This window comes from Hyperolius riggenbachi, chromosome 2 (genome assembly GCF_040937935.1).
Source record: "Hyperolius riggenbachi isolate aHypRig1 chromosome 2, aHypRig1.pri, whole genome shotgun sequence".
Taxonomy (NCBI): domain Eukaryota; kingdom Metazoa; phylum Chordata; class Amphibia; order Anura; family Hyperoliidae; genus Hyperolius; species Hyperolius riggenbachi.
In genome coordinates this window covers 110,192,250-110,216,821 of record NC_090647.1, presented here as the reverse complement: position 1 = coordinate 110,216,821, position 24,572 = coordinate 110,192,250, and the positions used below count along the sequence as shown (strand labels likewise).

The 24,572-nt window shown below is 41.9% G+C and overlaps 1 protein-coding gene across 2 annotated transcripts; it reads right to left on the bottom strand.

Annotated features, from left to right (window-relative positions):
- Positions 1 to 922: 922 nt before the first annotated feature.
- On the bottom strand, positions 923 to 24,023 carry SP7 (Sp7 transcription factor). Of its 2 annotated transcripts, none has more exons than XM_068265097.1 (2): positions 23,939 to 24,023; positions 923 to 2,401 (listed from the first exon to the last, which is right to left on the bottom strand). In XM_068265097.1, exon 2 carries the CDS (start codon positions 2,366 to 2,368, stop codon positions 1,148 to 1,150), a length of 1,221 nt encoding a protein of 406 aa, XP_068121198.1. In that variant the 5' UTR covers positions 2,369 to 2,401; positions 23,939 to 24,023; the 3' UTR covers positions 923 to 1,147. The 2 variants fall into 2 exon arrangements, with proteins under 2 accessions (XP_068121198.1, XP_068121197.1); XM_068265096.1 differs by lacking the exon at positions 23,939 to 24,023 and adding an exon at positions 22,827 to 22,909.
- Between the last annotated feature and the right edge of the window lie 549 nt (positions 24,024 to 24,572).

The window sequence follows — 24,572 nt, the reverse complement described above, 5'->3', positions numbered from 1 at the left end:
ATTGATCTGGTGTTTTAATCACAAGTACCCCATACAGGACATTACTATAGATCCAACATTAAAGTTAAGTGTACAGGTTACGCATGGAATGCAAAGGAACCTGTGCAATTTAACAGGACAAGGTTGTTAATAACTGTAACCTACAAAACTGATTAAGGGGCTTTTTCCACTACACAGCTGAATCGCAAATCGCTAGTGATTTTTTAATCGCTAGGGTTGTTACTTTATCATAGAAATCATGAGAAGTATTTTCCACTATAGTGATTCGATTTGTAAATCGCAATCGCTTTCTGGAGCGATTTTTAGAGTGATAATGCAATGCAAATAAAAAATCGCAATCGCTGGTGTTTGTGATTGCTAGTGGAAAAAGGGCCTTACAGATGGTTCCTTAGATGTACCTTATGTTGAATGTCTGAAAAAAAAGCTAGGATTAAAATACTGAAAATGTTACAATACAATGGAGATTTGGAGCATTGAAATAATACCAATTTGTGTGAAGGTTCATATTTATATGTAAACACATGAATGTTTCAAATTTGAACAAAAAGATTAGTGAAAATTAATTCTTAAAAATGTCAAAAGAATAACAATAAACTGAGAAACTGAAGCAGTACTTTATCTAGCCTTGTCTTCACTGTGGAATGTGAAAGAGTAAAACGTATATATGCAACAGCACCATAGAAATTAGTAGATTCAGTTTTAGTGACGAGGTACTGTCTAGGGTCTGTTGTAAGGACTCTATCACAGTGTGTAATCATCCATTCTAGGAGGCCAGCACAGAAGTCTTCATGAACACTGAGAGGTAGACATTAACTGTATATCCTAAAATTCTCTAAGCCAAGATGACTGTCACAACAGTACAAAAAGTCGCAAAAGTTAAAAAAGCAACTTTACTTTTTTAAGATTGATAATACAGTTTCAAATGTCTTTAATCCTTATGTAAAAGGAACTTAAACTGACCTACTCCATTTTGACCTTGCAACTCCTGATGAAAGCAGGTTGCTATTAGTCACTTGGCCACTTTAATATACAACAGACTTAATTTAGCTTAAATTTGGACCCTAATGCATCTGCAGTTTTTAATGCATCTTTGAGATGATGGGCCCAATGGATAGCACCACACAGACCATTGCTTTAGTCACTGTCCTCATATCTCCAGTAAGCCTCCCTGCCCAGGACTACTCGATGATCTCTCTTGGTTAGAGCCAACAGGGGATCCCTCTGTTGCACCAGGCCCATCTTCTCCAGGTCCTTCTACAGCTCCTGCAACATCACCTTGAACACCACCTTCCTTTGTGCCATTTTGCTCGGCATGACTACGCTGGTGCTTGCTTAAGTGATCGCTTCGTGTAAATCTTTTTGAACAAAGAGGACATGTGAACTTCTTCTCACGGGTGTGGGTGCGTACGTGACGTTCAAGCTCATCACTTCGTGTGAAACGCTTGCCACAGAAAAGCCAGTTGCATACAAAGGGCCTTTCTCCTGTATGCCAACGAAGGTGAGCCTTGAGATGAGATGCTTTACCGTAAACCTTGCCACAGCCTGGAATGTGACAGCTATGTACAGGTTTTCTCTTTAGACTAGCTGCCGAGGCCCCTAATCTCTCTAGTTCTTGGCAGTTTGGACAGTCACATGTTGGACGTCCACTGTTTCCATAAGATGACGCTCTCTGAGGCTTCAGGGGTCCAGGAGATTCAAGCAAGGGACTAGAAGTCAAAAGCTTTGGCTTGTACATATCTGGTCCCAGTGAATGCTGAGATGGTGACAGAATGTGAGACGATGGAGAGGGACTTGATGAAGGTGATATGGACGGGAAACCCACAGGATAGTTGGCTGGTGTCAATGTGGTGTATTCAGCAGTGTACTGGTTGCTCATACCTGCAGGATTTGTCACAGGGGGCATAGATGCAGTTAAACCATCTGGTTGTGCCTGGTTGCTTAGCCAGTTACTATTAGGATGCATATCCCACCATGAGCCACCTGCTCCAGGGGGTGAACCAGAGATTGAGGCATGATGGATTCCAGATTTGTACCATGAGCTATAGGGATGTCCTACATCTAAGGAGGTATACACACCTGGGACACACTCTGTTGAGAGACCCTTGGGCTCCTGGCACCCTGCAGAAGAGGGGAATGAATGGGAAAAGGAGCTGTAATCACTGCCATAACTTGAAGGAGCAGGTGGAGTGCCACACTGGGCCATTAAATTGCTTCCTCCTAAATATGTTGAAGAGTATCCGTCTCCCATCAATTTAGCGGCACTGAAGTCATTTGTCGGACTGTAGGACTTTTTTGGTCCCAGTTTAGCTGATGGAGAATCCCTAATAGGACTTGAACCTCCAAACTTGTTGCAGGCAGCAGTTAGCATTGCAAGGGGACTGGAGACATAACGGGCTTCTTCCTGAAAGATAAAATATTCATCTTTTTCAGTAAGTCATAAAAGAACAAACGACCAGATACAGAACCGAAAATCCCATATAACATTATATTAGTTGTTTGTAAAAGGGAATTTGTAGTGAGAGGTATATGGAGGATGGCATATTTATTTCCTTTTAAACAATACCAGTCCTGCTGATCTCTTTGGCAGCAGTAGTGTCTGAATAACACACTTAAAACTAGCATGCAGCTAATCTTGTCAGAATTTTGTCAGAAACACCTGATCTGCTGCATGCTTGTTCAGGGTCTATGGCTAAAAGTATTAGAGGCAGAGGATCAGCAGGGCAGACAGGCAACTGGTATTGTTTAAGAGGAAATAAATATGGCAGCCTCCATATCGCTCTCACTTCAGGTTCCCTTTAAAGTGTACAGACATATTAATTCACAAATTATTTCAATCTCTGCTCCCCTAAAGTAAGCAGAACATGAGCCATATTCCATTATGTTTCACTTGTTTTTTTACATTCATCTATGCCTCCCACTACTGTACCTTTAGTCTGTAAAATCCAAATGAGAGGATCACCATACACCTTATTTATAGTGGTAATATTTTTTAATGTTTGATGGCTACATTTTTTGGTTACTGGGGTTGGACAGTGATTCACTCTGGTTTGTATGGTTATTATTCACCCGGGAGTGCTTCTGTTTGTACAAATGGTCTCTTAAAGCCACAAAGGTGCACACACACATTAGCTATTTAAAGTAAAACTGAAGCAAGCTAAAAAAGAGAATCGCCTATGGAGAGGAAAGGCTGTGGATCCCGCACAGCAGAGTTCCCCAACCCTGTCCTCAAGGCACCAACAGTACATGCTTTGCAGGAAACCACAAGCATGCACAGGTGAGGTAATTACTGTCTCAGCAGAGCTGATTAACTTCCTCTGTGGATTTCCACAAAACATGCACTGTTGGTGGGCCTTGCGGACAGGGTTTGGGGAACACTGCCGTAGAGCTTTTCCAGTCCTCTCTCTATCCCCTCGTTCCATCGCCAGGCCTCGGTAGAAGTCTTCTGATCAAACTGGTCGAATATGTCTTTGGCCCTACTCTAGCAACCTTTGGAAGTACTCGTATCCCCAAGTACTTCTGAAGACAAGCAGCTCTGTACTGCAGTGGAGTAAAAGATCTGGTAATCTTTATTTGAAGAACGTCCTCTTTTTCTGCATACCTGTGGCTTGGCTGACACGATCCTGCACCAGTAGGTATAAGTGTCGGGGGGTTTAAGAGCGTTTGGAATTTTTTATTGTCTTTATAAGTACGTGGGACCTGAGTTCTTGCGAAGCCATCTGAGGCTTCCCGAAGACGTCAACTTTAAATGAGGACAGCAGTTGGTGGACCACACGGAGAGAGGACTTTTTTTTTTTTTAGCTTTAACAGCTCAAAGATCCTTTGAAATAATTTCAGCCAGCAGTCTACTGTTTCTACCAGCTTCTCCCATCTTAACTTAATGCAGGCGCCAAGCATTTAGGCACATCAGGTTATTTTGGTTGATTGCTTGCCCATGCCCACCTTCACGGAACAGAGGCTCAAGAGAACTACTGGCTCCACCAACATCTGGCCAAAACCATCATGATTAATCAATTTAATTTTGTGCATGGGGCCATAATGCTTCACAATGTGTCAGTTATCGGTGTTAATCATAGTCCTACTCATAAAATCAGAAGAGGAATACGTCAGGGCTGTGTCTGCTAATAGTCTAGCAAGTGTACAGCTGCTCCAGCATGTCCGATTTCTAAAGGACAGCAAAGAATGAGGTATATATCCCCTTCACACCCAGTCTACTGGAAGCTGCTCTATCTCGCGCCACACCGTCATCCCTTCTCCTTCCTCTACAGTATGCGTCACTTGGCTATTGGCAAGCGTTCTTGTACAGCACCATAGACATAACATCCCAATCCCTATGGACAAGAGTCATTGTGGATGTACAGGGTGGGCCATTTATATGGATACACCTTAATAAAATGGGAATGGTTGGTGATGTTAACTTCCTGTTTGTGGCACATTATTATATGAGAGGGGGGAACTTTTTCAAGATGGTTGGTGATCATGGTGATTTTTTTTCTGATTTCTGTGCGTTGGACGGTTTTTTAAAGTGCTTTTGTAAGCACTTTTGCAGAGCAATTGCGTTTCTTCACTTCCTGAAGTCAGTCAGGAAGTGAACTCTTTGATCCGGAAAAGAATAAATACAATGTATTTATTCTTAAAAACACTCACGCAATCGCCGCACAATTTTGTGAGTGTTTTGCGTTTTTCCCATACCTCCCATTGAGGCGGAATTGCCTCAAAAATGGCCAATGCACCGCTTATCTGAGCAGATCGGAAATGAACCACTCAGATGTGAACATTCTCATAGAGAATCATTGCACAAGTGCTTTCAGGGCGATTTTGAAAATCGTCAGCGCTTAAAAAATGACAAAAACGCTCCTAATGTGAACGAGCCCTCACAAAGAAATGTTTTTCTTTAAAGGTTATTATGCTGTTACATAGCTTTTAAAGCATAGAGGAAGTTCTGAGTTCAGGTCCACTTTAATAGAAACCATCTCCATACACGTGTAAGGGCCCTATGATGGCTTTGCTGGACCCAAAACCATTAGTGCGAACTCAGCCATGGAGCGCTTTCACACAGAAGTTTCTTGTTACTATAAATGCCTATTTGTGACTGGTTCACTTTATGTTGGAATTTTTTTTATAAAGTTAACAGTCCAGATTTAGCCATACAGTGTTGGGAGGTAGTTACTCTAAGCTTTCAGTGTCAGTTCGACAGTTAACAGATGATTCAACAAAAAAAACACAACAAACTTGGCTTAAACTTTTAAATAAAAAGAGGACCATCTCTAACCACACTGTGTACTTTTCTATAAACTCAATTTGTATAAAATGTGTGAGGAGACCTACAGTGGCCAGGTCTGTAATAAGTACATCTATTTGTCCCATCAGGTTACATTACAAGGTGTTTACAAGAATGAAGAATACCGACCTATATATAGGTCTTCCACAAATAACATTAGCAACAAATTTCTGGGGTTTATTGACCTCAAAGAGTCGGCTAATATTTGCTAAGCCAGCGTCTGAGGCCGCTTATTCTCCACAGAATTTCAAGCATGTCCTCGCTGGGTTTATACAATTTATTTTTAATATTTTATGTTCCCACCCAAATCGTATCTCCACCTTTCAGATTCAAAGTGTGAATTTTAAAAATATCCACTTCAAATAAACAGAAAGTAGAAGCCATTTAACCATGAAGAAACGTGGTTGACTTTCTCAGTTTAGTTACTGCCGGTCACTGTGCCCTTGTTAAAATTATTTTCACTTTCAACACCTTTTACTTTATATGGCACACATAGTATTTGTAAGCCATAAAATATCATTAAAAGTATTTATATCTAAACTAGCTGAAGAACATCTCATGCATGTAAAGAGACCCTGCCTGCATGAGTTCACTGTCTGTGGTACAGAACATGATGTTGAGCTTAGCTATGGCAATATTAGCAGCCAGAATTAAGGCAGCATTCACATTTATCCATGTTTTTTCCGCACATCCCATTTTGCGTTTTTGTCCTCTGATTTATTCTCTTTGCGATTTTGCATTTTTGTATGCCATGTTGAAGTTTGTTTACATGAGAATGTATGTAATTAAGTTAAAAATCGGAAGCGATTTTTGCGTAACAAATGCGATTTTCCTACATTTCCACTGACTTAGGCTACGTTCACATCATGAAACGCTGATGGCCGTGCGTTCGGAACGCAATGTGTAAGAACACACGCCATCTGTGTTTATAATTGTTGCGTGACTGATCCCATTCACTGGAGTGAATGGGTCAGCCGTGCGTTTTGTGAAAAAATGCGTGCAGCATGCGTTCTCGGACCGCATGCAGTGTGAACATCAGACAGTGCAGTCTATGCACTTTCTGATGGCCTGCATGTCGGCCTCCTGCACGAGTTCTCGAAATGCGTGCAGTGTGAACGGGGCCTTACATTAGATGCGAATCGCACAAAAACAATAGCATCTCCATTGCACACATTAACCTTTTAGCATCCACATAAAGTAAAATTGTATGTGGCTGCAGGGCTGCATTTATCCTGCCTCTGGGGCCTTCTCCAGCCTGGTGTGCTATGCGGGCAGGCTTGCTCAAATCCGGTCCGGGAGTCGGGAGACATCCGGATAAAGTAAATTAAAGTAAGTAAAGCTGTGCGGGGGGGGGCGGGGGCAATCTTACCTGTATGATGTCTTCTTCGGTCCGTCCCTGGCGCCTCCCATGATGCACTCCAAGCGCTGCATGTGCCGCTCATGGGACTACAAACACTTCCTCATTCAACCCGGAAGGAGGAAGTGTTTGTAGTTACGCGACCGGCGCATGCGGCGCTTGGAGCGCATCGTGGGAGGCGCCAGGGACGGACTGAAGAAGACGTCATACAGGTAAGATTGACACCCCCACCCGCACAGCATTACTGGGAGATATCCGGATAGCAACTATCCGGATGTCTCCCGGACCGGATTTGAGCAAGCCTGTATGCGGGCCATGCAGAGCAGGCAGCAGAAAGCTGTTATAGTTTCCTTTCCAGGTGGATCAGCTTCTTCTCTCCTCCACTGCGGTGGCGATGTAATCCCGACATGTCTTCTGGGTCCCGATCACATGATATGACATGTGATCGGGATACAGGGGATGGTGTCAGCGTTACAGCACCACCCAGTGGTGGAAGAGGGTTGATGGAAGAGTTTTTGCCACCCTTTTTCCACCACAAAGCGGTGCTGTAACTCTGACACCATCCCCTGGATCACAATCATGTCATATCATGTGATCGGGACCCAGAAGACATGTCGGAAGTTCAGCGGTCCGGACAGGTAACAGCCCCCACTGCCTTGGCACAAATCACCTCAAACAAGACAGTTAAAATGCTGGAAAAATTGTAAAACACACTAAAAGTAAGAAAACCATTTGGAGGGAAGGCGGATTGGAGATGGCACATGATTGATGGCTGTGTAGCTGTACTAAGGGTGGATTACAGTGAATGCATTGCGCCAGCGCATCAGCTGCCAGGCAGATTCCGTGCATTTCTCCAGGTTATGGCAATGCATCCCCTATGAGCTGAAATTGCCTGCAGCAGTGGGTCGGGTGCCACAGTGGTTGTGTTGCCATAACATTGTATTGGCACCCAAATGGGCAGCAACTGATAGTAGACACACACGATGCAATTTTCTGACGAATTAACCGATTATTTCCAACATGTCCGATCTGATTTCTGATCGATTTTCCATTCACTTCTATGGAAAATCGATCAGAAATCAGATTGGACATCTTGGAAATAATCGATCGGACAGTAAATCTGTCAAAAAATTGCCTCGTGTGTACCTAGCATGACACAGCCCATTCACTGTGCCCCAATACATTGAGCTGTACAAAGCAGTGTCGGAAAAATCAATATATCAGATTCCTGCTGGAGTCTGATAGCTATCAAGTAGTGACAGTGGTGATAGGTGATATCAGGTAGGAATGGATCATTTCTCTGATCTGCTATAAAATATACTGTGTATGGGCATTGGGCACCACTACACAGTTCTCCATTTGAGCTTCTAATGCAGTTTTAATATGTGGATTTGTGGGCTACATGTTCCATCGCATCCTCCCACAATGTAACGCTGAAAATATCCTGGACCACACAGCAGACATCACAGACCTCGACTCAGCGAAGGAAACGTTTGTGGAAACCCAGACAATATTAACATGTGCATGACTATATGAAAGGATAGGAATAGCTAGCATCATACATTTCTCTATAGTGTAGATATGGCTGATGCTGCGAGGTAAGTGGACAGAAATTCATGCAGGTCTATCTTCATGACCATAAAACACACAAAAGTCAGAGGCATAACTACATATCATGGTGCCCCATAGCAACTTTATAATGGGGTCCCTGGCCCTAGGCACACTACAGCAATAGCATCCTTCACCATGGAGATGCATTATTTAGTCACAGGTAGCAAAAGGGGATGCAGAGGTTGTGAGCCCACCTGGGCCCTTGGACCAGAGGAGCCCACTAATGGCCATCCTTCCTCCATCTTATTAGCTTTTCATTGGTACTATGCTGGTAATGCACTCCTCTCTATATGTACATTGAATAGTGGTAATTAACTTTTTATCAAATCATAAAAATGTAATTACTCTGACACTGCAGATGTCCTTGGGGCTCCATATTAATAGAGTTTTTGGGACCCCATGTAAAACTCGCACAGGGGCCCCTAGCTCCTTGGTTAAAGTGGTCTGAAAGGAAGCATTTCTACTTTGCTCTAAAAGATTACTTACAGCTTTAAAGCTACTATCCCAGAAAACATTTGTAGCAGAACATAACTGAAACGGTTAAACACAGCACTTTGTCCTGCCATGGAAAGGCTATTCAGCTGCAAATTTGCATCCAGACTGGAGATAACAGTATCCGTGTTTATATTCCAATACGTTTACATTTGTGTGTAAACAACTGAAAACACTCTGCTTCAGGCATATAAACAGTTCAGAACAGCTCACTAGAAGATTTTAATATATAATCAAAGCAGCTGGAATAAAATGCATTGCCAGCTTTCAGGGCAAGATAAGCTACACTTTGCAAACTTGTAATTTGTAGACAGACAATATTACTTGTGCACTATGATACAGTAACCGTATGAGTAATAAGACGTAGGAAAACACATTTTTATTGAATGTTATGTCAGAGTTTCAGACCACTTTTTAAGCCACTGCATACAGTACATAAAGTGTGTGGCCAGAGGGATACTCTCCTAAGATGCAAAGCCTGCAGGGAAGTTGTGCAATCTAAACTATCAGACAGCATATTTGCAACTGTGTCTGTATCTGGGCTTTAAATGTCTTTTTGTCCAGAATTAGAATTTGCTATATGCACAGACTCATTTCTGACATATTTGATGCCCCAGGCCCAACAACCTGTGACCCCCTTTCCCCCATTACACATAATGCTCTATGAAGAAGGGAGGGGAGAAAAGGAGTATTGTATCATCAGCCAATGATTACACCACAAGGACACTGGAAAGCTGGAAGACATCACAAGGGCTGTGCTGTGCACTGCAGACTGCCTAAAACAGGATTTCATTAATACAGAGGTGCAGTATTGCACTGTGTACACTAGAGGGTACCCAAGGCCTTTGCCTGGACAGCCTAAGACCAGAAACAGCCATGCACATACAGTAGATTATCCTCAGGGAGACACAGTCCAAGCTCTGCTATTAACAGCACAGTTTTGACTATGCTCTTGATTTATCTGTAGTGATGTTTGAATTGACAACATTAATGGTGAAAACGAAAGCATTCGTGGTAGGCCTAAGCATTTGTTTCAAGACACTAATGAAATAACTCCTATTCAACGCTATACTCAAACCCCGATAAACAATACAGGGATGTTCATTATGCAGGCAGAATTCTAAATAAATGCAGTATAGAAAATTAAGAAGTCCCTACTTCTACAGAGGTAATGTTAGTTTACATTATTTGCATTGGATGTTATCTGCAATGTAATATGAAAGTCCATACACTATCGCATGATCGTTCAGCGCAGTAAATGGGTGCGTTGCATTATAACATATCTGGGCTAGTTTTGCAGATGACGCATGAGATCTCTTTATTGTGTTGGGCTTAAAACCCAAAAGTTATAGCACACACTAATGTGTATGACGTGCGCTAATATGCGCAAGCCTAAAAACACATACATGCATGTGCCAGCTAGTGTGAACCAGGCCTTTCAGGGAGTCTTTTTAGCTAAGACAATTGTTTTGCCAAAATGACTAATGTCTGTAGAAGACTTTATAATATACACAGTATCTCTGGCAATGCGAATTTATGCCGAGCTGCAAGTACTGTCCTGTAGAGAAGGGAGAGGTGGAGGAGAGGGTATACATGGAAAAAAAAAAGTGTCTGGAAAAAAGGTTTCCCGATATTGCCGCTAGTAGAACACCGGTAAAATTAACAATATTCTACTATTTAATTCTAGTAGTAAAATATCGGTGATCTTTATTGATATTTACTACAGTAAGACCTAACCTAACCCTACTCTCACATGGAACACAGAACACTACCTCTACCAATGTCTAAGATTACCCCTGCCCGACACCCTGTGGTGACTAAACTTTAACCCCCCCCGGTGGTGCATAACCCTGAACCCCCCCCTTTCCTGGCGGTGCCTAATGTTGGGAATACACGGTTCGTTTTTGAGCCATTTAGATGGCTCATAGACATGTCCGATCTCCGGCCCGATCGTTTCACCCCTCCATTCCACATTGACCACAATGGAAAAAAATAAGAAAAATGAGTGGCAGATAAGAGAATTGAGAGGGGAATCGAGACGTGTATTCCCAGCATAACCCTCAACCCCTAAAGACCCCCCACAGCTAACACTAAAAAAAAACCTGCAAAAAACTGTGATTAGCGACAACAGATTAGCAGGCTATGCAGATATAATGATCAGCAATCTTCAAACATTTAGGGTGCATACACACATCCAATTTGAATTGGCCAACCACTGTCCAATTTTACCACCTTTCCTTCACAATCTGTTAATAGTATTCAGAATCTTTTGGTCTTCATACAGCACAGAAGTGGTAAAATTGGCCAAATTGGATGTGTGTATGCACCTATGGGAAGGGAGGAATTACATTTTTAAGCCTGGTACACACGTTCAATTATGATTGGCCAATCACTGGCCAATTTTGCCAGCTCCATGTAGTATGAGGGTTTACCTACACAATATGCTCATAGTATTCAATATCGGTTGACCCTCATACTACACGGAGGTGGTAAAATTGGTCAGTGATTGGCCAATCATAATTGAATGAGTGTGCCAGGCTTTAAAGAGAACCAGAGATGAAGCACCCTCTTGTATTTTACCTTATAAATCAGTGGGAACATGACAGTAAACACCTAATCTGCTCTTTGTTTCATTGTTCTCTGTTTAATATGACTGTTATCACCTCTGATAAGAATCCCGACTTAGCACTCAGTCTAGCTTTGCTACGGAAAGATTATAGCTGAGTCTGTCTTCTCTGGTGTCTTTTCAAGCCCAAGCCTGCCCCTTGTGGCTCTGCTATAATGACTCAGCTATAATCATTCCCGCCAAAGCCAGACTGAATGCTCAGTCTGGGATTCTTATCACAGCTGATAACAGACACTTTTAGCAGTGAGGATGAAACAGAGAGCATGGTAAGTGTTTTCTCTAATGTTCTTACTGATATATATGGTAAAATACACAAGGGTGCTTTGTCTATGGTTCCCTTTAATCAGTGCTGAAGTACAGATATCAGATCACAAAGTACTCCTGCCACACACAGCCTTGAGTAGTTGGGGAGAGGAAATGGGAGATGTCAGGCAAGTAAGCACACCCACAGCAGTGCTGGTGTACACGTACAGCCTGTTGTTAGAAAGGAACTGTTAGTAAACAACAGGTAGCCAGGAAGTTCTGATATCTCTTCAGACAGAGAAACAAAGTCAGCAATGGAATATAATAGCAGTGCATTTATCCTTTACCCTCAGGGAGTGTGTCATGGAGCACTTGCTGCTGGAAGGCCATGTTTGCTGTAGCTTCTGGAAAGCATCAAAGAGCCCTCAGTCCAATAAAAAGGCTTTGTGACTCTCAGGAGAACCCCCGAGATCTACACTAGGCCAGAAATCAAGCATCACAAAAGGAAAGAAATGCCTCAGCGTTGCGGCCACATTTTCACAGCAGAAGTTCTGGCAATGTAACAGATATTGTGGCGTTCTGAAATTAGAAATTAAAGCGGTTAATTCAGAACTTCTTCATCTCTGGGAACATTCGGGTTAAACTGGCTTCTCTCCGTGCTTCCCTTTGAAAACTCTCCTAACCACAGTTCGGAATATATATTCCCCTCGGAGGGTTTGGGGGGGTTGGGGAGTTAAAAAAAATAAAATAAACTTTGTTTTTTCCGGACCCAAAATCCCATTCTGGTTAAATCTGCATACTGAGTCCTCATTTCTGGTTGAGAAGAGAGACAGAATTCTCTGATGGTGAGCTCTTTGATACTTTAACTCTATCAAGGCTGAAGCCATGTTCTGAGTTCCTACACCAATCATCTTCCGCCTCAGCCATGTCACCACTGACGCTGTGCACTGAAGATATGTTACAGTATCATTAAATCATCACTAAGCATCTATAGATTATAGGAGACATTTACAAAAAGTGTACAGTAAAAGTATGGGTAGCAATCAAGATGTAGCAGTAGAGTATTGAGTGTTAGCCATCAGCAGAAGCATGACGTTTTGAATCTGGATGATACCATTTATTGGCTAATTAAGGCAAACCTGAACTGAAAAATAAAGGTTAAAATAAGCATACACAAGTCATACTTACCTCCTGTAGAGTCTACTCATCAATCTCTTTCTCCTCTCCCACATCCTGTTTGTCCACTGTGATCAATGGAATTCTCCGTTCTCCATTTTAAAAATAGCAATGACCCTGTCACAGCTTCCGGGTCAGCACACTGTTAAACCGTAATATCGCCCACTTGAGCCATAGGAAAACATGGACATTACCTTGCACACCAGTTGTCCTTTCACTTGTAACTGAGAGCAACTGATATAGAACTGACAGCAACTGAGATATTTTGTGTCAGAATTGGAAGGAATCGCTGTTAGAAGAAAATAGTGACCTCCTGAAAGGAAACTGACGGCGAGGTAAGTATGTAATATTTGTTTGCAGGTACATTCTGTGTTTATTTTAAATAGTTTTACTAAAGTTCAGGTTCACTTTAAAAAGAAAACCAGTAAGATTTCAGCTAATGAACCTTCTTTAGAATATAGTCTGAAGAAGGCTTATTAACCAAAAGCTGACTATTTTTCTTTTAAGCTAGCCAATAAATTGTATCATCCTGATTATGGCCTAGTGCACACCAGAGCGGTTCTGCTGCGGTTTGCGATCCACTTGCGGGTGCGGATCCGCTAGGATAATGTATTTCAATGGGGTGGTGCACACCAGAGCGGGAGGCGTTTTGCAGAAACGCATACTCCCGGGCTACTACAGATTTTTGATTTCGGATGCGTTTCTGCCTCAATGTTAAGTATAGAAAAAACGCAAACCGCTCTGAAAAACGGCACTTCAGATCGGTTTGCCAGGCGTTTTTTGTTACAGTAGCTGTTCAGTAACAGCTTTACTGTAACAATACATGAAATCTACTACACCAAAACCGCTACACAAAACCGCAAAATGCTAGCTGAAACGCTACAGAAAAAGAGTTTCGAAATCTTCTAGCATTTTGCGGATCTGCTAGCGGTTTTTGGTGTGCACCAGGCCTGAGAGTTTACTAGGAATCAAGTCATGTCCATGGAAATCTGACATGTAACTAATTTAACTGATATCAGACAAACTTTTGAGCAGCTGGTTAAAAGAAAAAAAATAGTATCTATAAATGAAACGTACTGAAAGCCAATTGAAATATGTTTTAAAATTCTCCCCCTATAATTCATTAAGTTATGTCCCTCATGTTCTAAGACAAAATCAATACATACCTTAATTTTAGTGTTTAGTAGCGGCACATGGATTGAACTGATCCTCTCAGACCCCCTCTCCTGCTTGTTTAGAAGTGGGCGGATTTCTTAGAGGGGAGGGGGCTGACCAGTCTCCACCCTCCCATCAGCACTCCAGCGGAAGTGTGGCCAAGGTGCAACTTAAAGTGGACCTGAACTATTGCACAGGACAGAAGGAAAACAGAGAGAAATACACCCTGTATGTATTTAGAGAGTTTAGTCTGTCTAATTTCCCCATATTTGTGCCTAATCACAAATTGTAATCTGATCTCTCCCCTGTGTCACATGACTGCCAATGGCAGAGATGGCAGATACGCTAATTTGAAAGCACAGGCTGTTATCAATATGTCTGCTTCCACGAATCAGGAAGTAGAAACAGTGCAGATTTATTTTAGGATTTGTATCAGGTGTGACAAAGAAATAATTTTGTTTAAAGGTTATTATGCTGTTTTGTATCTTTTAGAGCAGAGAGTATGTTCTGAGTTCAGGTCCGTTTTAAGCCCCCACCCATTGGGATAAAAGAGGGGTGCAAATTGCAGAGAAGGCGTGGCCCCAGCAGCAGGCATTGAGAGAATATGAAAGGGAGCCTGCGAGTCAGAGGACCCACAGTAGCATGGGTCATGTGACTGTACCAAGGTATTTGATGCGTTTTTGTTTTGTTTTTAATCTTTGTATAGTATTACAGTAATGCACTGTGAAGGGCGGGGCAATCTGAAACTGGCTCTTTTGCCTGGTACACATGAGGCAATTTCCATCAGATAGACAATCCAATCGATATTTGGATGTACTTACCTACATACCTAAGAAGAGGGAATGCTCTGGATCCTTCCGAGGCTTCCCGTGTCCTCCTGGAGATCTCCGCTGCTGCCTGGGACCCTCCTGTAAATAACTTCTGGGCTCCTTTTCATGCACGAGCAGGCCGTGCTGCAACACGTGTGCACGAGTGGCATCAGCTTATTATGCAGGTATTGCCATACTTGCACAGGCACAGTACAGCCATGCGTGTTCATGAAGAAGAGCGCTGCCATGTAACACATCCAAAAAGCTCTTTTTGATATGTTCCGAGGGTCCACGCATGGCGGGCCAGTAGGATGTGGGAAGCCTCTTCAGAATCATGATGCTTCCCTCTTCTAAGGTAAGTGTCTGGGTTTTGTTTTGTTTTTTTTGCCTCAGGTACACGTTATAGGAAAACTGTCGCGAAAGGTGTGTGGAGGCTGCCATATTTATTTACTTTTAATCAATACCAGTTGCCGGGCAGCCCTGCTGATCTATTTGGCTGCAGTAGTGTCTGGATAACACCACAAACAAGCATGCAACTACTCTTGTCAGATCTGACAATGTCAGAAACCCCTGATCTGCTTGCTGCATGCTTGTTCAGGGTCTATGGCTAAAAGTATTAGAGGATCAGCAGAACAGCCAGGCAACTGGTATTGTTTAAAAGATAATAAATATGGCAGCCTCCATATCCCCCTTGTTACAGTTCCCCTTTAAGAAATCGCTCCAGAGAGATATCTATTGTAAACAATAGCTGTCAGCTCAGATGTAACAGTAATTCTTATTTTGCACATCAGTGAGGCCTTGTTCACATTGTGTTCGGCTCACATGTCCGTCCGCATTGGCCTGTTTTTGAGGTGTCCTTTTTCTCCGATTCCCGGCGCTTGGGTGGGCGATTCGTTTTTGTGTTAGCGGTTTTCTAATCGTTTTTTCCAAGCGGTTTTGTAATTCACTCTCTGACGCAAGTCAGGAAGTGAACTCTTTGACCCAGAAAAGAATAAATACAATGTATTTATTCTTAAAAACACGAACGCAATCGCTACACAAAGCGATATTGTGTGAGCGTTTTGCATTTCTCCTATACTTTCCATTGAGACAGAATCAACTGAATGGAAATTACTGAACGGACAGGGCACGACCCGCGCTGATATGAACCTTCTCATAGACATTCATTGCACAAGCGTTGGTGGGAGATTTTCAAAATCACCCGCCTGTTAAAAAATGCCGAAAACGCCTGCAGTGTGAACAAACCCTAAAAGGCTATTCAGCTAAACCACCAGAGAGAAGCAAAGCAGAAGGCAACAACTTGAACAGGAATGCTCACCAACATGTATATGGACATCCGCATTACAATGCAATGTCATTTGTAAGGGGAGGATTTTACGCATTGTTACTTCTAGGACTTTGCTATACGCTGGGCTGCTTTCTTTATCTTCGTTGTGCTAATTAAAAAATATCTTCACATGAATGGATTCTCTATAAGAAAATAAGCCCCTATGTGAATAAGATATGTCAATCTTTTACAGACTCTCCTAATGGATCAGTTAGAAATTGTAACCCTTTCTTTAAATTTAAGGAGGAACTGTAGTGAAAATGACATAATGAATAAAATTGCTTATTATTTTTACAATATTTATTTATAAATCATTTAGTCAGTGTTTTCCCATTGTAATATCTTTCCTCTCCCTGATTTGCATTCTTAGATTTATCACTGGAGGTGACATCTTTAAAGAGAATCTGTATTGTTAAAATCGCACAAAAGTAAACATACCAGTGCATTAGGGGACATCTCCTATTACCCTCTGTCACAATTTCGCTGCTCCCCGCCGCATTAAAAGTGGTTAAAAACAGTTTTAAAAAGTTTGTTTATAAACAAACAAAATGGCCACCAAAACAGGAAGTAGGTTGATGTACAGCATGTCCACACATAGAAAATACATCCATACACAAGCAGGCTGTATACACCCTTCCTTTTTAATCTCAAGAGATCATTTGTGTGCTTCTTTCCCTCTGCAGCTATCTTCCACTGAAGTGTCAGGCTGTTTCTTCCTGCAGAGTGCAGACAGCTCTGCCTGTATGTAATTCATTAGTATGTGAAAGCCCAGCCAGCTCAGAGGAGGATTTATCCAGCTTGTAAAAGATAATAGAGCAGAGAGAAGCTGCACTAATCTAAATAATACACAGGCAGTGTGCAGAGAGGGGCCTGGAGGAGGGAGGTGCATCACAGAACCACAACACTGAAGAACTTGGCAGCCTTCCAGACACAGCCTGACAAGTCTGACAAGAGAGAGATAAGTTGATTTATTACAGAGATGGTGATAGCAGAACGTGCTGCAGTAAGCCAGAACACATTAGAATAGCTTTTGGAACTTGTAGGATGATAAAAAACAGGATGCAATTTTTGTTACGGAGTCTCTTTAAGTCTGCCAGGTGTTCTGTACGGAATGTCCATATCTGAGAGTTCTATGCACAGAGGGAGATATTGCTTGCTTGGCAGGCAAAAAGCCGTTATTTCCCATAATGCAAGAAGGTTCACAGACAGCAAACTGTCAGGACCATGGTCATGACATCACACTGTGAGCGGGGTTTCACCACAATATCCGACAGACAGACTGCCTGACTATCTATTCAAGAAAAGGTAAAGATTTGTCGTGGGAAAGGGGGTATGAGATGAAGTTTAATCCTGGGTTAAAGTTCCTCTTTAAGGGTCATATGCAATTCACTTTTTCACCTGACTTTTCTCCTAGGAGATAATTTTTCATCTTCAATTTAGAATACGTTTTCAGCAATTTGCAAATGAAAAGTCCCAAAAAGTAGAAAAAAATGTACTATCAAAATTATTTTGAGTATTTTTTTGCTTGCTGGGGGTTTAAAATGCATTTTATTGACAAGTTTCAAAATATCACCTAGGAGAAAATTCAGGTGAAAAACTGAATTGCATATGGCCCCAAGTGGCTTAGAAAATTATTTTGTGAAACCAACTTTGCTTTTGAGAGCATTGATGACTGGCCAACTAAGGACAGGCCATGTGTGAGATTGGGGGGTGGAGGGGGGGGGGGGAGGCACTGCTGTCGAATGCATTATATTGAAAAAAAATCAGGAAATTCATATTTCTGATACGATTTGAAAAAAAAAAAAAAAGCTTTCAATGTTCCTGTTTGTTTTTATTGAATTGCCATAAAATTGGATGGTTTTATTTTATCGTCTGTGGTCACCTTTACAGAGGTGGGCTGCTTGATTTTGCTACAGACTGCATTTACTTTTGGGGGAAATCGAAGAAGTTGCACCAGTGGGAAAAAGGTGCCGTGATTACCAGGTTATAATCATAGTGCCATGGCGATAAAAGCCAAATCTGAAAATGGAAATGCCTTTGGTGTGAAATAGCCCTTATTGATTAGAGTTGGATTATCAGGCTTAGGGGATAAGGTAAGCATTAGGGTGCCCATACACTGAGCCAATTAGCAGCCGATCGATATCGATCGCAAATTGATTGACCGATCGATTTGCAGCCGATTTCGAGGTCGATCTGTTGAGATAGCTTATCATTTTGCATTGGCCCTAATGGAAATCTGATGGCGAAAAAATGCCATCAGATCGATTTTCAATAGATTTCAAACTGAAATCTATTGGAAATCTGTTCCTAGTAAAAAATGTTCCTAAACACATCAGATAGATCAGAAATCTATCTGATGATCTATCTGCTGCTAATCTAACGAGCGTATGGCCACCTTAGTTAGGGTTAGGTATCAGGAAGTGGATTAAAGGAAACCTATAATGTGGATTTAAAAAAAGTTTCACTTACCTGTGGCTTCTGCCAGCCCTCTGCAGCCTCCCTGTGCCCTCGCCTTCACTGAAGATCCTCCATTCCAGTCAGCATCCAGCACAGGCGCAGTATGAGAAAACATCGTACTGCACCTGCAAAGGATGCTCCCGATGAGGGGAACATGAACGAGGGTGTGTGGCCAGGACCACGCAGGTGCAGTGGACGTCGACTTGCGTAACAAAACTGAGCCGCGGCGGGGACCGGATGCTGCAGGGGGCTGGCAGAAGCCAAGTGTAACTCTCTTTTTTTTTATCCACATTACATGTTTCTTTTAAGCATTAGGGGGACCATTTAGGCATCAGGGAAGAAAGGAAGCACTGGAGGGAACACTTAAAGGATACCCGAACTGACATGTGACATGATGAGATAGACATGTGTATGTACAGTGCCAAGCACACAAATAACTATGTGGTGTTCCTTTTTTTCTTTCTCTGCCTGAAAGAGTTAAATATCAGGTATGTAAGTGGCTGACTCAGTCCTGACTCAGACAGGAAGTGACTACAGTGCGACCCTCACTGATAAGAAACTCCAACTATAAAACACTTTCCTAGCCGAAAATGGCTTCTGAGAGCAAGAAAGAGGTAAAAAGGGGAATTTCTTATCAGTGAGGGTCACACTGTAGTCACTTCCTGTCTGAGTCAGGATTGAGTCAGCCACTTACATACCTGATATTTAACTCTTTCAGGCAGAAAAAGGAAAAAAAGGAACACAGCATAGTTATTTGTGTGGTAGGCACTGTACATACACATGTCTATCTCATCATGTCACATGTCACTTCGGTTTAAAGAGACTCTGAAGCCTCGTAAAATGTCACTTTTTATTTAACAATTCCCTTCTACACTATCACCCTAGCTAAAACGCTGCATTCCTTTGGCAGATCGCTGTATCTAAACTCCCCAAATACCGGGGCAAAAATCCACGACTTTCAAAGTCGTGGATTTTGCTGCCCTAAGGAGGCAGAGCTTAGCATTAGTGTCAATCCACTACTGATCTCCGCCTCTCCCCGCCCCTCTCAATGAAGGAAGACTGAGAGGGCCGGGGTGAAGCGGCGATTGACGCGAGTAGAGGCAGAGCTACAGCGCTAAGCTCTGCCTCTACAAGGAAGCGCTCCCCTAATATTGCCCCGGGGATTTGGGGGGTTTAGATACAGCGATCTGCTGTGGGAATGCAGCGTTTTAGCTGGGGTGATAGTGTAGAAGGGAATTGTTAAATAAAAAGTGACATTTTACGAGGCTTCAGACTCTCTTTAAGGTCGCCACTAATGGTCCAATTTCTAGTAAAAATTGTTAGAACGATCAGAAATTCTGATCAGATTGGTTGTAAATAATCTCCATTAATGGGCACAATCAATTATGAACAATCATAAAAACATTGGATTGGATTGGATTTTCGTTGAACCAAAATTGGGATTTTCTTGTTGGTTGTGATAGATAGGAAGCAAAGATTGGTTTGTTGATGGTGTAGTGAACGATTTCACTTCCGGTCAGAATTAGCTGACCGCTTGAACGATTTCTCGCTAGAAATGTAGGCAGTTGACAGGGTATACACACACTGAAACACTGATGACAGCAATAAAAACGCAATGCCCTATTCACAGTGCACACGTTGTGTTGGTGACTAACACTGCATGTTATGTAAAAGTACTGCATGCAGTGCGTTATACACATGTTATCAGCTGCGTTAGACTGTTTGCACATGCTCAGTAATGACTTGGAAGCATACTTTTCATTGCCTGTATCTTCTACTGTATGCGACGATAATGGGGCATTAAGTTGCGTTGGAACTTTTTGGGGGCGTTGCGTTGTATTTGCTTTAACGTCACATCAAAACGCAACGTCCTACTGTGAAAGAGGCCTTAAGGTCCATCCAATTTTGATTGGCCAATTCTACCACTTCTATGTAGCATCGATGTTATGCCTGGTACACACCATCCAATTTCCTGTCAGATAGATGGGTCGAATCAATTATTTCCGAAAGGTCCTATCTAATTTCTGTTCATTTTTCTGATCGATTTTGTATAGAAGTGATCAGAAAATCGATTAGAAAAAACAATCGGAAATCGCATAACACATAGCTAACTTCTTCAAATATATGTGTATACCCACAGGAATCCATTTTGATGTAAATGAAACAAAATCTAAAAATGTGTGCCAGACTCAAATGAAAAGTGCAAGAAATACTGTATATCACTACACTATTCTAAGTAAAATCAGCTAACTAGAAAAGAAACAATATAATTCCTATTAAGACAATGAAGTTGATTAGGGACTAGCTAAATCATCATAAAACAGACTATTATTGGTCCCTGGAGAAAAGGCTAAGAATTGTATTATAACTGTAGTCATTGTATGGAACCTACTGCATTCTATTCCCTACAGCCTAACTGACTGACATTCTGTAAAGCAGTTACAGTTTATGAGAGCGGAAGAAAAGTTCCAACTGTCCACTTCGGAGGCGTATACAGTGAACAATAAGCTGCACAGCAGGTTACCTAAATGATAATTGGGTCATTTCCATGCAGATAAGGGTACTCTATCTGAGAATGTGATAAACACGTCTTCAAAGCGCTGGTACACACAGTGCAATTTCTTGTCAAATTTTGTGTCAAATGGATAATGTCCGACAAGTCCAATCTAGTTTCCGACCGGTTTTCCAATCCAACTTTATAGAGTCTAAAATTCTAAATTCCGCCAACCAAAAGTGATCAACATTGTTAATTCAAAAGTACCTTAATTCAAAAGTGTATGTCGATTGGAATTTTTGAAACTTCTCAGTCAATTCCAGATCGATTAAAATCTTAATTTCTGCACATTTGCTAATCTTGACTATTACTACAGAAACAGCCAAACATCAATTGCTGTGTAGTAATGCAATCGATTCAGTTATGAACAACAGCTGTTCTGAGTTTCAATATAACTTACGTAGATTTTTGAATCGCTACATTTAAAGCTACATGCCCACTTTAAAGAAATAAAAAAGACATCTGATATACGCAATACCTTTAGAACTTGGTACTTTAAGACTGGTTTCACACGGGGTAATTTGCACAGAAGCATTGTGCGGTATGTGTGCATTGGGTATCCATGAATGGTATGTGTCAAGCAACTGTAAATACGCACGTCATCCGGTAGCGTAGAACATGCCTTGTGTCATTCCGCGGGATTCTGCAGCACCGCACTGCTAACACTCTGATGTGACCTTACCATTACAATATCATCGCACAGCATTTGTGATGCGATTATATTGTCTGGCTCAACAGTATGAAAGTAATGTAATGCCTGATACACACAGTGCAATTTCCCATCACATTAATGATCGAATCGATCATTTCCGACAGATCATTTTTATGATTGATTTTTCAATCAATTCTGTACAAAACTGCTCAGAAAAGCACTCGGAAATCAAATTGGACCTGACAGAAATTATCGATTCGACCGTCAATCTGATGGAAAATAGCATTATGTGCACCTGGCATAACCCCACTCACATGCAATTTCTTGTCAGATCGACAAGTGGACTCAATATTAATAATTTTCAGCATGTCCGATCTGCTTCCAATCGAGAACAGGATCGATTTTCAGGAGTAGATTGGACATGCTAGAAATTTTCCATTTGACACATCAGTCTGATGGTAAATTGCATCGTATGTACCAATAAATTAAGTCCCCAGCTGTTGCTTGTCATTTCAATACCAGTCTGTTCAGTTAGCATTATACAGAGAATATTAAATAAAGGAAAAAAGGAGAGTTGTAATATGTGACATTTAAAAATAAAGATTCATTCAAATGTAAAACTAAAAAATGTTCACTGTCCCCATGTGTTGCTTTCAGACGTGTCCTTGGAACATCATAAATGCGAGCATGTCGCTTTATGGGTTTGTCGGTAGATTACAAGTGACAGAAAAGCGCTACTTGGTAATGGAAATAGCCACGCTGCTGTTGGTAGCGGCAGTGGAAGCCGAGTTATGTAGCCGACAACTCTCGGCTATGTAAACTACCTGTCATTGAGAGAAGCATAGAAACTCCATGTCATGTTTAGTTTACCGCGCCTGTAAAACATCAGAGCATGTTTTATGATAGAGTATTCTCCGCAGCCTATTCACCTGTTAACAACGGCTATTACCATACAGAGAGTGTATCACATCTCAGCCGGACAGTAAAGTTTTCCCACGCTGAGCACATTTCGTATATAAAGCATATTTAGAACCTCCCAGCCTGAATATAACATATAGCACCTTCCCCAGCCTCTGTGCGTGGAGTTACCTCTAGCATGGGTGATGCCATCCCCTGTGGCTGCTGTCGCCGCTCCCGCTGCTCTGAGCGCTCAGCTCTTGTGGTCCTGAGAGCAGCTTGCGATCCACCCACTGCCCCAAGGCTGGCTCTACCTCTCCTGCCCACTTGTGCTCATTAAACGTCCCTCCCCCATGAAACCAGCAGAGGGGGTAGGGTGTGTGTGTCTCGTTAGTATAATGTCATTATCCGATTTGGAACCAGGGGACACGTTTATAAGCAGCCAATAAAGTCGCAAGGGACGCATGCCGCTGTATAGAGCGCTATGGGGACCCCGGAGGAATGTCTGCTCTGCTCGCTATAGTGAATGCCGTCCCGGGGTCATATTGAATCAAATCACAGAAGGCGTGGACCACCTACAGTACGTCTGAATACCATATGAAAAATCACGGTAGAAACTGATAGCAGATCTGCCGTCACCATATTTTATAGAGAATACTTTTCTGTTATGATTTTGTTTCCACTCTGAGACTTTTTCTCTCTCCCAGTTTGTTGCACAGTTCTATAAAAAAAAAGTCTCCCCTCCCTGTCAGGTATACAAGTACATGAACTTTTGTTTATTTTTATTTTTTTCTGTAAAAAAACAAGTGGCGAAGCTTTCAGGCTGGATTCATAGTGGCAGCAAAAATCTGAAAGATCTGACAGGTTTTGGACTAGTCTAAATCCTCATAGAGGATTTTCAGTATTATCTCTATTCTTTACAAAAGCTCTCTATGGAAAGGATCTATATAAGGATGCTGGCCTGCCTCCCTAACTGCTTGCTGGCTTTTTTGGCAGTTTGACTGAGAAACTACCATTCAGTAAGTGCTTTTTGAAGCAAAGAAAACCATGATAATCTCCATGAGGAGATGGACTAGTTCAAACCCTGTCCGATCTGTCAGATTTTAACTGCCTACTGTAAGTGACAGCAAGATAGGATAAAGGTAATTAAGGCTCATACACACGTCCAACATGCACACAACCACATGACCAACATTATGTAGCTTTATAGAAAAACAGGTAGGCCCTCATAGAAGCTTGCACACACATAGAAAGTCTCTTATAGCTTCAATCCAGCTACATCCCCCCTTTAGGTACAGACTCACCGGATGCTGCAGCCTTCAGGGCCCGTAATCACCTCTATGATATTGGCCACCCCTCAGCCTCACTGGCGATCCTCCTAGGGCGTCTCCACAGCTGTGCATAAGAAAGTAGAAGCTCTACATTGCGTAAAAGCGTAGGATTTTATTGGATGAAAAAGTACAATACAAAACTAAAAAAGCCAAACCCGCTAAACCCTCTAATGAAACAATACTCACGCTCAATAAGAGGAATAGGGGATGCGTTAAGTGATCTGCTCTCGGCTAGTGGCAACCAATAAGCCGTGTTAACCTAGCCTGCCCGATATCTCGTGTGCAGCCACATTCTGGCAAACAGAAAAAGCCTTTCCGCATGAACTCAAACCACTTGTCTGAATTGACCTTTAAAGACTTTTCTAGCGTTGTATGAAGCTTGCCTTATATGTGATAATGCCCAGTATATGGTTATATTATCTGTATGAGCGCAGTATCTTGTTGCTACAACTGTTTTATATACATGACCAACATGACAAACCTTACAACCTGACGAACCACACGACCTGTACGTACATACGCCTAGTCTGCTAAACAACCAACTCAGTTAACATACAGAACACACAAGAGGACTGACGGACTACACATTCAAAACAAGTATAAGTCT

Excerpts from the sequence above, each read along its gene's own strand:
- SP7 (XM_068265096.1), bottom strand. The coding sequence starts at position 22,847 with ATGGCATCACCCATGCTAGAG. Across the intron at positions 2,402-22,826 it reads TGGCATCACCCATGCTAGAG|GAAGAAGCCCGTTATGTCTC; the intron begins GTAACTCCACGC and ends TTTATCTTTCAG.